This window comes from Benincasa hispida, chromosome 9, assembly GCF_009727055.1.
Source record: "Benincasa hispida cultivar B227 chromosome 9, ASM972705v1, whole genome shotgun sequence".
Lineage (NCBI taxonomy): Eukaryota > Viridiplantae > Streptophyta > Magnoliopsida > Cucurbitales > Cucurbitaceae > Benincasa > Benincasa hispida.
In genome coordinates this window covers 51,263,305-51,279,877 of record NC_052357.1, presented here as the reverse complement: position 1 = coordinate 51,279,877, position 16,573 = coordinate 51,263,305, and the positions used below count along the sequence as shown (strand labels likewise).

The window sequence follows — 16,573 nt, the reverse complement described above, 5'->3', positions numbered from 1 at the left end:
GCAGGGGCAAGTAGATAGATAGCTCCCTTGAGGGCTGATTCCAGGGCTTGAATGATGTGACACCACACACCTTCTCTTGGCTCGAGAGGTGTTCACACATAGTTGGACTATGTTGTATTGTTCATTAGAGGAATCAGTGGTACTTAAAGAGTGAGATGTAACTACAAGGGAAAAACAGTAAATTGGCTCAACTGTACTACGAGCATGTGAAGGGTCATCGTACTCATGATTGGTTATATCCAATGGGCATAGAAATATATCTGGGGTAAGAAGAGTTCAGCTGTTGGTCTTTAGTGGAATGTCTGGCAGTTAATGGATGGTGGATCTCGTGGCTAAAGAGTTTAGTCAGCTATGCACGTACCGTTGGAGCTTCGAGCCATAGGTCCATAAGGTCCCCTTGGTAGCTTGGATAAAGTCGAGAATTAGTTTTTGGGTTAGTTTAAAATGTTCAAATTGACAAGAGGGAGTTCGATTATATATGATATAATTGAACTGGTTAATTATATATGATATAATTGACTAAATGTATGAGATACATTATTTTGGAAGAAATTAAATATAAATATGATTTATATCAAGTAGAGGAGAAATTACTATAGTAGATATATGATATCAACCTATAGGTTAAGAATATAATATGATTATATTCATTATTTATTTAAATAGGCGGTTATGAGATAATTGATCGGGAATTTCTCCTAAATCATGTGAAAGTGGGAAGATTGATTTCAGTTATTGTAACTGAAGAATAAAATGAAAATTGTTTTCATTTTTGTAAAAAGTTCGAAAATTTCACTCACGGTGTGGAAACTTCACAATCGCTTAGTTGATAGACTATACAATAACGCACATCGCCTAAACGATCACACGTGTTTTCTAAACGATCGCTTAGCGCAACGAGCTTTCCTAAACGATTGCTTAATATTTACTAGATGATCACTTAGTAAAACCTACACGATCGTGTACCTTTCTCTAAGCGACAAGCACCCGACTATACGATAGTCACCTTCTATCTCCCACTTGCTTGTTCGTTCTACATGATCGTCCTCTCCTCCTTCCTCTACCAATTCCATCAAAGTTCACTCTTTGGATTCTCACTCTGAGAATGCCAAGGGCTTCAAGTGGTGGTGTCGTCTCCAGTTGCTGCTTTTTCATGCGCTGCCATTCGTGTAGACGATCGTGGTGTTGTTAGGCGACTGATTGCTGGGCGATTTGGACCGTAAAGGTGTCGCTTCCGCTAGATTGAGTTCGAGGGAAGATAGTCTTCAACTGGTACGTTTACTCAATTTGTTGTATTTTATTTGTCGAAGCATGCCTATAATTAGTGTTAAAATGCATACCTATTTGTTAGAATGTGTGTGATAATTCAATCACAATGAAATAGGAAAGATCCGAACCCGCTCATAGATACTCTTGTTTAAGAGTTCCTTCACTTAGGACACATTTTCTTAGACAAAAAAACTCCATGCCTGAAAGGCAGTAGGCCCCTTTTAGAGTTCTACGTCGAGTACTTGAGCAACATCTTGTCAATGTACGATGCCTGAGACAACGCTAACACTTTGTTCTTCCGATCCCGAAAGATCTGTATATCGAGAACAAACTAAGCCTCTCCCAAATATTTCATTTGGAATTGGGTCGCTTGCCAGTTCTTAACTGTAGTCAGTAGTCCTACATCATTTCCAATCAGTAGGATATAGTCTACATACAACATTAGGAAAACTACTGAACCGTTGATGATTTTCTTGTAGACACAAGGCTCATCAACGTTTTGGTCAAAGCCATACGATTTGATCGCAGTATCAAACCGAATGTTCCAAGATTGAGACGCATGTTTCATCCCATAAATGGATTGATTCAGTTTGCAGACTTTTTTCTCTTGACCTTGGGCAATGAATTCCCTCGGGCTGCACCATATAAATGGTCTCCTCTAGATTACCATTCAGAAAGACAGTCTTGATGTTCATTTGCCAAATTTCATAATTATAATAAGCGGCAATGAACAGGAGGATGCGGATAGACTTTAACATGGCAAAAGGCGAGAAAGTCTTCTCATAGTCAACTCCCTCCACCTGGGTATAACCGTTTGCCACAAGTCTAGCCTTGAAGGTTTGCACCTTCCGTCGACACCTCATTTCCTCTTGTAGATCCATTTGCAACCTATAGGTCTTACCCCATCAGGCTGATCTACAAGGTCCCACATTGAGTTGAAGTACATCGACTCCATCTCGAGATCCATGGCTTTGACCCATTCATCCTAGTTTCCTCTATTGCCTTCTGATAAGATAACGGATCCATAACATCGCCATCGGCTACCATAGTCAGGATTTTCGTGAAACCTAGATAGCAAACAGGTGGGTTCGCAATCCTTCCACTGCATCAAGATTCCATCAACTTTTGAGGTGGAACCGACCTACTAGATGAACTATCATCAACAACTCTTGCTGATGAAGCAGGCCCTTCAACAACCCTTATTGAAGTTTCAGTAGTTTCATTGGAAAGCTCACGTAACACGATCTTACTACGTGGATTGTGCTCCCTAATATGATTCTCCCCCAGGAAGGTAGCGTTTGTAGACACAAACACTCTATTCTCCGTGGGATCATAAAAGTACCCCCTCGTGTACTTTTGGGGTAGCCTACAAAGAGGCACAACCTTGACCGTGGTTCCAATCTCACATTCAATCATGTTCTAATACTTTTCATTTTTCAATTTTCTCTCCACTTTTTCTCCTAACACGTAATAATTCTCCTTTATAACGTAAATAAGTGAAAAATAAGTAAGAATTTCGTTGGTTACTGAAAACTTTCTTTAAAAAGTAATTTTTTCGTTCCATTTTGCTGAATTTTTTTAAAAATCAAATACTACTTTTCAACATACATGTCTCTTTTAGAACTCTAAAAAGGAAAGAAATTATTCCTCTGATCTTAGAAGCCTCTGAAAAGGATTATTCCTCTGAAGTTGGGACTCTTACATAAAGCCTTTCTATATTGAAAATAAAATATGAAATTGAAGATTGAAGTTTTTAATTTAAGATATGCGAGTTAGGTAAATTTGATGATTTCATATTAAAGGCAATTGATTGACCATTTATTAAGGGGTAAAATTGCATTTTTACATGGTGGAACCTTCCACTTAAAGTCTGATAAGTTGGAAAATAGGTTTAAAAAAAGTCGATTTTAAAAATGAGGTTGCTTTTGAATGGAAAAAAACTTTTTGGGTCAAAACCGGCAATTTTCCTATTTTCTCTTCTTGAAGCTATAAATAGATTGTATTTGGGTTTGTTTTTAAGTACATTACAAAGTTTAAATCTTATTTCGGTAATTTTGAATAATGTTCTATTTTGGTCCTTAAACTTTTAAAAATATTCGTTTTAATCCATGAACTTTGAATATTGTTTTATTTTGGTCTCTGAACTTTTAGAATTGTTTGTTTTAATCCTTGAACTTTTAAAAAAAATGCTTATTTTGGTCTCTGCTATATTAAGATTTTGTTAACACTTCAATAAAATGACGAGGTGTTATTTTTGGATGATTAGGTTAATCAAATAAGTTAGCTACACTAAAAATTCTAGAGTTTCAATTTTGAATAAGGTGGCAAAGCGGGAGAATTTAAAAGACAGTTTTAGCTCAAAATTTTGGTCATTCAATATTTTGACATGTTGGTTGTTGCCATTTTACTTCACATTCATCTTGCTCAATACATCTAGAACACATAGTCATCCAAAAATATAAGTTTCCTCACATTTTTGTTGAAGATTTAACATAATTTTAATAGCATAGACTAAAATAAGCAGTTTTTAAAAGTTTAATACTAAAAAAAACATTCTTGTAAGTTGAGGGACCAAAATAGAACAAGATTCAAAATTCAGAGACTAAGATAAGATTTAAACCTACCGTATAATTTTTTGTTACTATTCTAGGATGTTTTGGTTCTCGGGGACGTGTTTATAAAAATTGGGGGCAATTTGGTCTTTCAACAATTCCAAATTAACAGTTAAAAAAAACCTTTTTGCCATTTTTCAGATTAATTTTTTTTTTTTTTTTTTTTGCTATTTTTATAAATAAAACTTTAAAGTTTGCCATTCCTCAAGTCTGGCCTATTTCCAAATATCCTTCTATAGATTGATGCTATAATTCTTATCATTTCCGGGCATTTTAGGATTAATGTATGTATTAAATATGGGCTGACAAAGACAAACAGATGAAACCAATCAATCTCCACCGAAATAGTTTAATCGACTAAATATGTTTTCTTAAGTTTTTAACCTTAAATTTTAAAACTAATTTAATAAGTAGAATGAATAAGATATTTCAAATCTGAAAAAACATTTTTATATTTATAGTGTATTCTGATTTTGAATTTGACATTTTAAAAATACATAATTGTATTATAATAGATAAATACATTAACAAATATAACATTTCATATTACAAATTCAATTATTTTGTTAAATTAAAATAATTATATAATATATCATAAATTATATGATACTCCAAATAATAATCATTCTAAAATTTTAATATAAAACATGTTCATAAATAAATTAATAATAGTTTATATTCAACTTGAAGGTATGGTGAATAATTATAGTTAATTTTATGGTTCATAAATATATTATCAAACACATTTTAATAATTGTTTAAATTAGAATTCAGTTTCTAAATCTGCTATCAAACCAAATCTAAAAACATGAAATATAATTTTGTTTTAATTGAATCTAGAAAATTGCCATGTTTTACCCAAAAAAATTAATCTTTCAAAGCTAACTTTTTTTTTTAAAAAAAAGTAATTTTTCTAACCTTTTTCTTATTTTTCAGATTTTAATTGGAGCACCTCCAATAATGAAAATATATTTTGTCCCTCATTCAAGTGCCTCCAATTTTACTTTTACCTAACACAAATTTTCATACCCAAAAACTTATATACTTCACTTCTCCATTTTGTTTGTTCCGTGTTTTTGGCAAGTTTCAACTATCACCTTTGTGGTAGGTTTGTTGTTCTTTTTAAAGGAAACGTTTGGAAAAAAAAAAAATTCATTGAGATTCTTGTAAGGATTAAAAAATTTCCTCTACAAAATTCTTATGTGAAATTTTCCACAAGAATTGGAAAATTGGGAGAAATTTCGAAAATTAGGAAAAAGTAATTTTTTTAACTCAAAACTAAGAAGAATAAATAATTAAAAAAAAAAAAACTTAAACTACTCCCTTACACCATTTCCACAAGCTTAAGTTAAAAAAAAACAATAATAATAACAACTTAAACTTACGGGAACAATGGAATTAGAATTGGATTTGGTTAAAAAAATGAAATTAAAGGTTACAGGAACTGAAATTGGTTAATTTAAACTTAAGTAGTTTAAGTTAAATGAAATTAGTTTAAGTTAAAAAGGAAAAAAAAAAACTAAAATTGTAGCCCCGTTTGATAACCATTTAGAATGTGTTTAAGAGTGACAGTTGGAATAATGATTTTAGAAAAAGAGATTAGATATAATTGATTTTATAAAATTGATTTTTAAACAATCATATTTATGTTTGGTTCCAAAATTTTTAAATGAATTGTTATGTTGGTTTTAGAAGTAAATTTATAGTTACCCAATTACTCAAAATTGTATTTTCTATTTGAAAAATTATTATTTAACTAAATAACTGTTGTAAATATCAATTTCTATTTATTTTAATGTTAATTTCTTATATGCATAATTGATAGTTTGAGTAAGGTAAATGTTTATAATAGATATTTAAAGAAATTCAAAATATATATAATTATTTGTTTTATTAACAATTTAATGACAAACTCTCTGTCACCTTTTGTTTCAGTATTTAAAATTTAAAAAAACTATTTCACAAATAACTAACCAACAATATTTTAACAAAAATAGAATTAGATAGCCATTTTAAGACTATTCCCGATCAATCAGCTAACAAAAATCACCTATAACTAATTCCTCTAAATCAATTTGGAATGATTTTAAATTTTCCTAAAATCAATTTTAACTTATGCCAAACACCATCATATTAAGGAAAATTGATTTTGGCAAGAGAAAGTGATTTTGACCCTCTCAAAATCACTTCCAAATATATCTTTAGTTTTTTTTTTCTATAAACACTACTTCCATCTTCAAATTTTTTCATTTGTTATCTACTTTTTATCATTGGTTTAAAAAACCAAACTAAAAAAAGTAACTTTTGAAAACTTGTTATTTTATTTTAGTTTGGTACTCAAGAAATATACAAATCATTATAAAGAATGAGGAGAAAATAGACTCAATTTCAAAAAATAAAAAACAAAATAGTTATTAGACGAGACCTTAACATTTTGTCTTTTTTTCCATAAAAAAAAATTAAAATTCAATAAATATCTAATATTATGAGCTATACTTGAATCAGTGAATTAGTACTTAAATCATGAAATAAACTTTTTTTTTTTCTTTTTATTAAATATTACAACGTAATTTTAAAAAAAAAATGTAATTGCCTCAAAAGACTACAATCCCTTTTTGGAGTCTAATAAAAAGGAAAAAACAAATAGGAAACTATCCAATAAATACACCAAAAGATGAAACAAAACCAGAAAAATCTTATCCACAAACAATTGGATCTCATTTCATTTGAAAAAAAAAAACCGAAAGTATAAAACAAAGAAACCAAAACCAACCATATTTTCCAAAGATAGAAATCCTCAATGGCAACAGCTTCATCTTACATGGTGTTTCCTATGGTGGGTTGGAAAAACAGCAAACAAAACACAAAACCCAAACCCAAATTTCCCATCTCAGCTCAGATCAATGAAGCTGCAGAGCAACTAAATTTGGGAGACCAACAAAAAGAAGAACAGGGGAAGCCAAAACCGTCGCCGTTGCGGCCGGTCGAAGCACAGCAGAATGTGAAGAGCAAAAACATGGGGAGAGAGTATGGAGGGCAATGGCTTAGCAGTGTAACAAGACATGTAAGAATATATGCAGCTTATATTGATCCTGTTACTTGTGAGTTTGATCAAACTCAAATGGATAAACTTACTCTTATTTTGGATCCAAGTAATGAATTCCTTTGGAATCCTCAAACTTGCAACAAAGTCTATGCTTACTTCCAAGAGCTTGTGGATCATTATGAGGTACTTTTTTTTTCTTTCTTTGTTTACATCATGGGTTAGTTTAGTGGTTTTTCGAAAACAGTTTGTGTTCGATTTTGAAATTGTTGTTGCATCAAATCAGTGTAGTTGTTAGTAAAATTGGGATGGCTGATACTATACTAATTGAATGTAAAGATTTAAAAAAAGGGTTACTGTACTTTTATTGATTGTTGTTTGTCTACATACAAAGGTGTGTGTGTTTCAATTGACAAAACTACAATTGAAGTGCACAACTCATTTGGCATTGGAATTTTGTAAACTTTTTATATTCCAAGTAAGTAGCAATTGTAGGATGAATTTACCATAAGATCATATATGCATGATATTCTCTCTTTTATTTCTTAGGCATCATTTGTTAGTTTTTTTTTTTTTTTTTAATTAAATCTATTTCCTCTCAGTTTCATATAATGATTTTCATCTTCTTTAAGTAAAAGTTGATTTTTAAAATTTTGGTAGAAAGTAGATAACAAAGTAAGACATTTAGAAGTGGAAGTAATTTTTATAGACTTAATTTTCAAAAACTAAAAATAAAATTGAATAATTACCAAACAGGACATTAATGAATTTTGGACTAGTCGATGAATTTGAAGACAAATATTCAATCAATATCCAAGAAGATCAAACAAATTTTCCATTAAACTGAGAGACATAGAAACTTATTTATTTATTATTATTTTTAAATGCTAAATACAAAAGGTATCCTAATTCTTCTTTTTGTTTAAGACATACCTCTATTCTTTTAAAATTTGCAATATTACTCAGATTTTTCTTAAATATTTCAAAGCTATCTTTGAAGTAAAATTTTGTTAGTATACCAGGGGGAAATTGAGATCTATAACAGTACAATTTGACTTGGAATAGAAATTGGGAGTTCAATACCCGAGTCATCAGTCCACCTGCTTTAGGTCCCAATTTCCATCTAGAATCTAAGATTCTACTCCAATGATAGTTTTGAAACACTCATGTAGATCAAGTGCAAAGATTCTACTCTAATGATGGTTTTGAAACACTCAGGAAGATCAAGGGCAAGTTCCTGGATATATTTTTTGATATTTAGCCCAAAAATAAATAAATAAATAAATAAAACATAAGCATTAGGGAAAATTGATGCATCATCTCCTTTGATATTTATACTAAAAATGAAATTTAAAATATTACTTTAATCCTTGTATTTTGGAACTTGTTCAATTTTAAAATGTCTACTTTTAGTCTCAATATTTTCAATAAATCATAAATTCAGTCATTCATAGTTAGCAACTAAATTTGAACCATATTGTAAGTACAAGAATCAAAATGATACTTTAACCAAAAAGGAAAACGACTCTTATAGAACGCTTCTCCATTCTTAGAACTTAGAACTGTGAAGTTTCTCTTTTCCTTTGAGAAAGCGGAGAGTTAAATGAGAAATTCCATATTGTTTTTGCTATAAAGAATTTGTAAAAAGATAGGTTATTAGAGGTAGAATACTATGCTCTTTAACAAATATTTTGATCGAGTGTGTTTCATTTGTGGAAAGCAGGGAGCTCCATTGACAGAATATACACTTCGACTAATAGGTTCAGACATAGAACACTATATAAGAAAGATGCTTTATGATGGAGAAATCAAGTACAATATGAATGCAAGAGTCCTCAACTTCAGCATGGGAAAGCCAAGAATTATGTTCAATGCCAATGATCTGCCTCAGGATCTACAATCACAATAATTACTCTTTACAAATGTAATCATATGTGAAATATTCAAATCAATGTGTTGGTCTTCCAAATAATGGAAACCATAATTCTTCACCTTATACTTATCATTCCCTTCCCTGTCTCATTTTGATGCTTCATCAATGCATAATCCCTGTAAATGTAGTTTCATACCTTCAAAACCTACTACATTAGGGAGAAAAAAAGAAAACAAAAGGACATTCCACATGCCCAAAGAACTGTCCAATTCCAAACAAAGAGTTATGCAAGATAATCATTACCTTTTAGTGATGTCTTTAAACTTTGGAATACCAAATTGAAACTTTTAGCCATTTGAGACAGAGTGAAGTTTAGTCTGAAGAGTTATTTAATGTGTATTTAGAATGTGGAGTTATTTAGTCTGGAGTTTTGAAGTTTGTGTTTAGAGAGAAGAGTTGTTTAACTTGGAGTTAATTAAGAAGACTATGTCTAGAGTGTAAAGTTGCTTAACCTGGAGTCGAGGTGATAGTTTGTCCTCCTTCAATTCACTGTTTCATAATCGAAATCTTGGTTCATTTCCTGTCACTTGTATTCAAATGAAATCTTTCAAATCATAGGGAAACACATAAAATAAAAAGGAAAGATGCAATGCTACACTTTGGCAGAAGGAATGTGTTTCTTCTACACTTCAATGACATGGGCTCATGCTAGAAAGAGGAATAATTTAATGGATAACACCTACTAATTCCTCCTACCATAATTACAAAAACATGAAACCCACGACCACCAAAATACATTCGGAATACCATTTTCTCTTGGATTCATTCGTCTGCATATAAAGTGAAACGAGTGCCAAATTGAGCTAAACTTCCAAGTTATGACTGTGGCAACACATCCAAGCATGATGGGTCCATCCAAGGCCGAAACGCATCCTCATGTGATAAATTCTGACAAATAACGAAAGAAATAATCACAAACTGTCTCAGATTGCAATGTTTCTTACAAAGTGAGTTTATACAGAATAATTCTAAGGAGGAAAAGAAAAAGTTGAAAAACCAAAGAATTTAAACCCATTATAGACTTTCAATAATGAAGTGCATTAACTGGCAAGTGAGAAAACTTCATTTACACTATTTCATGTCATCCAAACTCATCGCCATCGTAATTGCTAAAAGTGCCTATACCTCTGACCTTTTAAGAGAAGGAAGTCGTGTCTTAACCATTGAGCTATTCTTTGAAGATGTCTATTGAAATAAAAATTAGTGCAGAAATAATACAAAAACTACCTGCAACCAATAGAAGAAGCCACGCAGTAGGTTCAAAGTTCTGAGGCGATCATATTGAACTTCTTGGATTTTTGTAGCAAGCTCTGCCATAAGAAAACAGAGAAGATACAATCAATAAACAGAACCTCACATTGGTAATAAGGAACATCACGCAAATAATTTTGAAAGTATATGCAAAGAAATTAACGGACCAGAAAAAGGCAAGAGCATAATCGGATATCTATTTGACAAACAATGATATATGCCCAAAGGTTAAATTCAACACATTTTTTGGGATAAAAAAAATGATCACATCAAGCTAGAAGATAGTTCCATGGGCAAATTTCCAATACTATGGTAGTATGAAAATTTTTTCATATTTCTTTCATTCATTGCTTGTTACATCAATGCATTTAAAAATGACGTGTCCATGAAACAAAATTATAGATCATTAAATAATGTGTGACAGAGTAGATCGATGGGGTACATACTATGTTAGTATCAGAAAATTTGTCATAGTTCCTTCTAACACTTATTAGGTAGTTCTTTGAAAGTCAGAAGGGTGTAAAACTATTTTGTCTGAATAACTTGATAAAATACCGGGGCAAATTACGAAAGTAGAATCGAATAGAAGTATCAGATCAGGGCAAGAAGATTCTCTCTCTACAGGAAATACGTAGCTCAAAAGCCTTTTAATACATTGAAGAAGAAGGATAACAAAAAAAACCAATTAATATAATTCCATAAGATTACATTGGGATTAAGAACACTCACCACTATAGATATGAAGATATGATTTGCCGTAAGTTTCCACTGTATATGCTTTTAGCACTCGACGACGTAACTCTCTATGACGCACTTGTGGCTTACGACAACTTACTTCATAAAGATAATAGTCATACTCACGTTGGTCGTATGGCCTTTTAAGAACTTTCATGAGCCTTTCCCTGAAATTGGAACCATTACGTATACCAGGACTCTGAAGACATTTCCCACTATCTACATCCATCTGGAAAGAGAGAATTTCAATCAATACAAGACATAGAACAACTAACATAGGCAAATAACAGACAGAAACAGGTATCCTTCGCCATTAGAGTACAGGGAGTTCATAGCACCAGAATTAGATATACTCACAGTAGAATAAGAATATGTCCTCCCAAAGGAATCTCGGCTTTGTTTACATCGACCAGTGTCAACCATCACCAGTTCTGAATCAGAAGTACTTTCATCCTCCTCATATACAATTGACCTACTGTCTACTGGCATATATATTAATCTATGATCATCATCATAAAAAAAATCAGTCAAAAATGTCTTGTAGTCTTCATCTATCAAATTTGAGTCAGAATCGGATTGGGAAAGATGCTTAGCAGAACGAAGATCTGTACCAGGGATTGTGCTTGAATTTCCATCTGCCCCATGAGATATAGATTTTGCACAATCCAAATTGAACACTTTCTCAAACAAAGGAACCGGGCTTTCTTTTGCTGGCCTCTCTATCTCCTTTTTCTTTGAAGCACTCCTTAAGATCCTGGTAGTTCCAGCTCTTTTTCTATTATGATTATTCTTCGGACTAGATTGTTCTTGTTTTTCTTCTTGTTCCCGTTCCTCATACTTCACATACACTTTCATCCCATTAACTGATGGAATTTCAAGCTTATAAGCTTTCCCATCTTCAGTCAAATGCTGAACGAACATCCTATAAACAGGATCAACTTCTTTATCCGACCAGTTAAACAGCAAAGTCGCATTATCATCAGTATAATCCCTAAAATCCTCAAGCTTAGCATTAACATCCACATCACTACTGTCCACACGGTTCGTCCAACCATTTAAGAATGTTAGATAATCCTTGTCGCAGTCTTCTATCTCGTACTCATCCACAGTTTCGTGACATAAACTTTTACATATATAATTCGCAGTTACCCTTTGATTCAAACGCTGATCCAGCAAATGATCACCAGTACTCCCGTCAACCATTGTGTCAACCCCCCACGAGAAGAACAGTTTAACAGCAGAAAAATCAATCGGCTAAGAAGACTTATAATTTCAGTTCCTGGTTTCTTCGATCAACTAGAAGATGAAAAAGTCTTGTACCTGTCTGATGTTCCCTGAAGCAGCGATTCCTCCTCCGGCGTTGCCATGAAGAATGTGTATGTTCAGAGCTTTGCCCTAACTGCCTTCTCCGGCTCCCGCCAGTATGCGTCGTTTAGAATTCCCTCCTTCGGTTTCTTGTAAAGGGTTTCTGTGGGTCCCATCACTTTACTTCGTTTACAAAAGTGACACATTTAGCCACATTCATAATCATAATGATAGCGTTTAACCATGTTTAATTACAAATTTGTTCTTATAATTTGAATAAAGTTAGAATTTCGTACTTATAATTTATAATTGGTTTTTAGCTCGATTTGATAAAAATTTTAAGGAATGTTTGGAGTGAGGAGATGAGATGAGATGATTTGAGATATGAACTCAATCCATTGTTTGGGAGGCCAACTTCGAATACCATTGACATTTTATACAATGTTCACCAATAGAACACTCAACCCTCATCACCATATATGCTTTGTTGCTCAACTTCGGCGACCACCTCCGACAACCAACTTCGACGATTACCTCCGATAGCTAACTCTGGCGACCACCTCCAACAACCAACTCCAATGACCACCTTCGACGACCAACTTTGACGACCACCTCCGATAGCCAACTTCTGCAACCACCGCCCATGGCCAACTCTGTCAATATCCAACCACCACTGTTGAAGGTCAACTCTAACAACCTCTGACAATGGCCACTCCACAAATCCGACAACCATTATTTTAACTTATGACTACTATAAATTTGGGTTTTGTTGATACACGAGTTTTTTTTTTTTTTTTTTTTTTGTGACGCTCGTGACATAAAATCGTCAATAAAACCTTAATTTAAAACTTAAAAATAACTATTAATTTAAAAATACATATAAAACATCAATAAATGTTTATATTTAAGTTGATGTACAAAATTGTCAATAAAAATATCTTTATTAACACAAAAGTACATAAGTTCTGTCAAAACATTGAATTCCCAAATTTTTTAATTAATTCATAGTATTTTATAATCGTTCTTTATAGTAACTTGTCATTAATAAAATCGCTTTTATCATGTAAGAAATCAAACAAACTTGTATGCAAAAACACTTTTGAAAACAAATTGTTAGACACATCAGTGTTTTTATTTTAAAAAATTGTTATCAAAAATATTAAAAAATGACTTAACTAGAAACATCACATTCACAAATTTGTAAAATGATTGCTTGAATTGGAAAAAAAAAATTAAAATGCATGATCCAAAAGTAAATCCTAAACCTCATTTTCTCAAACTTCCAACAACATATGTGTGCTTAAAAAACAATAAAATGAAGTGCATTTTAAAACAATAAAATGAAGTGCATCTTATAGTTTATTTAAAATATATATATATGTAGGATTATTAAATAAAAAAAAAGTTTCAAACAAAAACAATCATCATAAAAACAGATTTTTTATATAAAAAAAGCTGCATTAAATACCTTTAACATATGATCTCAGCACCCAAAGCACGGATATATGAACTTCACAACATATGAACACTCCAGACATATAAACTCAATTCAACGCGCCAAACAACCGCTAAGTAGTTCTTGTCTATATATAGAAATTATTTATGGAGATTTTTTCAAATCATAAAGACTAAATTTTAACTTTTAAAAATATAGATACTAGCCAAGTTTGGTTAAATGGTATGACTAAATTTTTTCCCCCAAACAATAGGAATCAAGATTGTTATTTCACCCATTAACTATTGAGGCCCCAGTTTGATAAGACTTATTTGATAAATACTTAGGTTACTTTTGATAACCATTTGATTTTTAGTTTCTATTTTCAAAAATTAAGCTAGTAAATAGTACTTACACTCATAAGTTCCTATAAGATAATAAAAATAATTTTCAAGAAGAAAAAACTAAATAGCCAAACCATAGTCTCGTTTGGTAACTATTTGATTTTTTTTTTTCGTTTTTAATAATTAAACATAGCCTTTTAATTTCTTACATGTTTTTCATCTATCTTAAGTAAAAGAGTTGAATTCTAAGTTTTTTTTTTTAATAAAAAAACTATTGTGATACTTACCATAGAACTATGATGCTTAAGTCATTTTCAGCACAGGGGTTAGAGAAAGCTTTTTAGGGAAGAAAACGAACTTACTTGATATGGAGTTGTTATGAGTGGAGCTAAACCTGGAGTTTCCTGAACCCTTTGAAGAAAAAGATTCAAATTTCCTTTATCATTTCAGGAATAGGACTCTCGAGGGTTGGATCAGACCATATCAAATGTTCCAAATAACAGGCCTACTGAAAATAAGCTCCATAAGAGGAGTACGTTGGCTGAGATGGCCTAGTTGCTTTGCTCACTCATCTAAGGAACTCTCTTAGATATGTTTCTTGCTATTCTCGAGTCTATTTAGGATGAGGCAACTCTCCTGGATTTTACCTTTAAGATTTATTCTCTTCATTGTATTTCTTCATAATATGAATTTGTTTCCCTTGCTCTTACTTTGACTTTGATTCTTTTTTCCTCGTTGAGATTTGACTCCTTATATTTATGGGATTAATCTCATCTATCTCAAACGAAAGCTTTGAAATCCAATAACTTTTATTTAAGAACTGAAAATGAAAATAAAATCAATGTTAAAGAACCAATGCCTTAGTAAAATATATTGAGAATATTTCGACATTCCTTTAATCCTTCCCACAAAAAGTTCCTTGCAATGGCTCAAAGAAAGGACCAAAGGTTTGTGAAACCTTTTGTTATTAAACAAACAATTAGGAATTGGGAGAATTTCGTAAAGAAACTTCTGTCTAAAGATTGAGGATGGCCAACCCAAAAGGTCTTATTTATAGTGAGAACTATGGCAAAATTTAACTTGATATAATCTTTATTCAAATATCTAAAATTTTCCTATAATATATTTAGATCATATTCAAATTGTATACCTATCTTAATACATTAAAATTTTAATTTAATATTTAACGTATCAAATACATTAATTTTTTTTTCATATTCAATACATCGACCACACCTAACCTTCATGTGACAAGAACAAAAATTTTGTAATTTGAGGAAGAGATGACCTATAAAACAAAGAAAAATTGTTCTAATACCAAAATCTACGATGAAAACTATAGTCAAGTAGAAGTTGGAAGTTTTAGTTACCCTATATTGAACTATACTGACAAATAGATAGAAAAATTGACCTAACGTTTATCTTAATTCTCTTAAGATTAGAACATGAGTTTCCAAAATGAGCACAACTCAACTAATTAACATAAAACTTATTCTATCAACTTCTCAGGATTAGAGGTTTTATTCTCTCACCCTACAAATTGTCCAAAAAAAAAAAGTTTAGATATGAATTTTTCCTAATCTTAAACAAGTTAGGATTAAATCTGATTAATCCAACATTAGTTGACCTTAGAACTTATCGAGCCCGAGTCCACTCTATTTTAGACTTATTTTTTTTATTTTTTTTCTAGCTTTTAATCTATCTAGTCGGTCTAAATTCATCCTTAAATAGCTCCAACGAAACTTATATATTCAAATTATAGTTAGATATTTTGAAGGTACTGATCGAATTATTGACCGTTGAAATAGTAATTAAAAGATTTAATTAATAAAGAATTATGGAATAGGCAATATTATAGTTGAAGGATTAAATAATTGCATGGATTGATGGAGAGACGTAGGGATGACTTGCGTCATCAGAATTGCGTCAGTAACATTTCATCATCACTTTGCCTATTAAATGGGCCCAACGACCTCCATTCATAGCAATAATAAACAAAGACTTCCTTACTCTTTTAGAAAAAAATCAACTTCAAATGATACTTTATTCTTAATTAATACGTCATTATTGGTGCCAATACGAATATAATTCAATTGACATGAATTTGTATTATTAATATCGAGGTTTGATGTTCGATCTTCTATCCTACGCATTGTCTTAGAATTTTTTTTTTTTTTTTTAGTTTGAAGACTAACATGGTAGAAGATGGTATTAGATTTTCGTTGATATATTGATTTTTTATCGTAAAAATATTGATGAAACATATAAGAAAAAAAGAAAAAAGAAAAAGCACTAATATAAGTATTTGAAGATGGAGTCATGATACATTTTAGATTAAAATAACTATTTTAGTCTTTATTTTATTATGAAGATAACTCGATTGTGCCAACATTATGCCAAATTATTTGCTCATTAATATAATTGTTATGTCACATCAATATGCTGACAATGTTCACAAGAGGAACCTTATTCAATTGGAATTAGAAGTTTATAATGATGAATCAATGGTGTATTTACACTTTGTTTTAATTTTTTAAGTATTTAATTTTGAAAATAAGTCATTCTAAAAAAAATTGAAATATATGACAAATCCTCAAAATAGTTTTTAAAACACTTTTAAAGTGTATTTTAAACCGTTTTTATCCA

General features: G+C 31.3%; 2 protein-coding genes across 6 annotated transcripts; one reads left to right on the top strand and one right to left on the bottom strand.

The window, feature by feature from the left end:
- Positions 1-6,650: 6,650 nt before the first annotated feature.
- On the top strand, positions 6,651-8,946 carry LOC120086551 (NAD(P)H-quinone oxidoreductase subunit M, chloroplastic). Its single transcript, XM_039043261.1, has 2 exons — positions 6,651-7,110; positions 8,648-8,946. The coding sequence occupies exons 1-2, from the start codon at positions 6,682-6,684 to the stop codon at positions 8,831-8,833; spliced, it is 615 nt and encodes a 204-aa protein (XP_038899189.1). The 5' UTR covers positions 6,651-6,681; the 3' UTR covers positions 8,834-8,946.
- On the bottom strand, positions 8,833-12,303 carry LOC120086550. 5 transcript variants are annotated; one of them, XR_005484248.1, is made up of 7 exons: positions 11,201-12,303; positions 10,838-11,072; positions 10,085-10,167; positions 9,605-9,745; positions 9,310-9,383; positions 9,101-9,174; positions 8,856-8,973 (listed from the first exon to the last, which is right to left on the bottom strand). XR_005484248.1 is itself a non-coding variant. In XM_039043260.1 (4 exons), the coding sequence occupies exons 1-4, from the start codon at positions 12,044-12,046 to the stop codon at positions 9,674-9,676; spliced, it is 1,236 nt and encodes a 411-aa protein (XP_038899188.1). In that variant the 5' UTR covers positions 12,047-12,303; the 3' UTR covers positions 9,355-9,673. The 5 variants fall into 5 exon arrangements, 1 of the variants encoding a protein (XP_038899188.1); XR_005484249.1 differs by having other exon boundaries at positions 9,310-9,377; XR_005484247.1 differs by lacking the exon at positions 9,101-9,174 and having other exon boundaries at positions 8,833-8,973.
- Between the last annotated feature and the right edge of the window lie 4,270 nt (positions 12,304-16,573).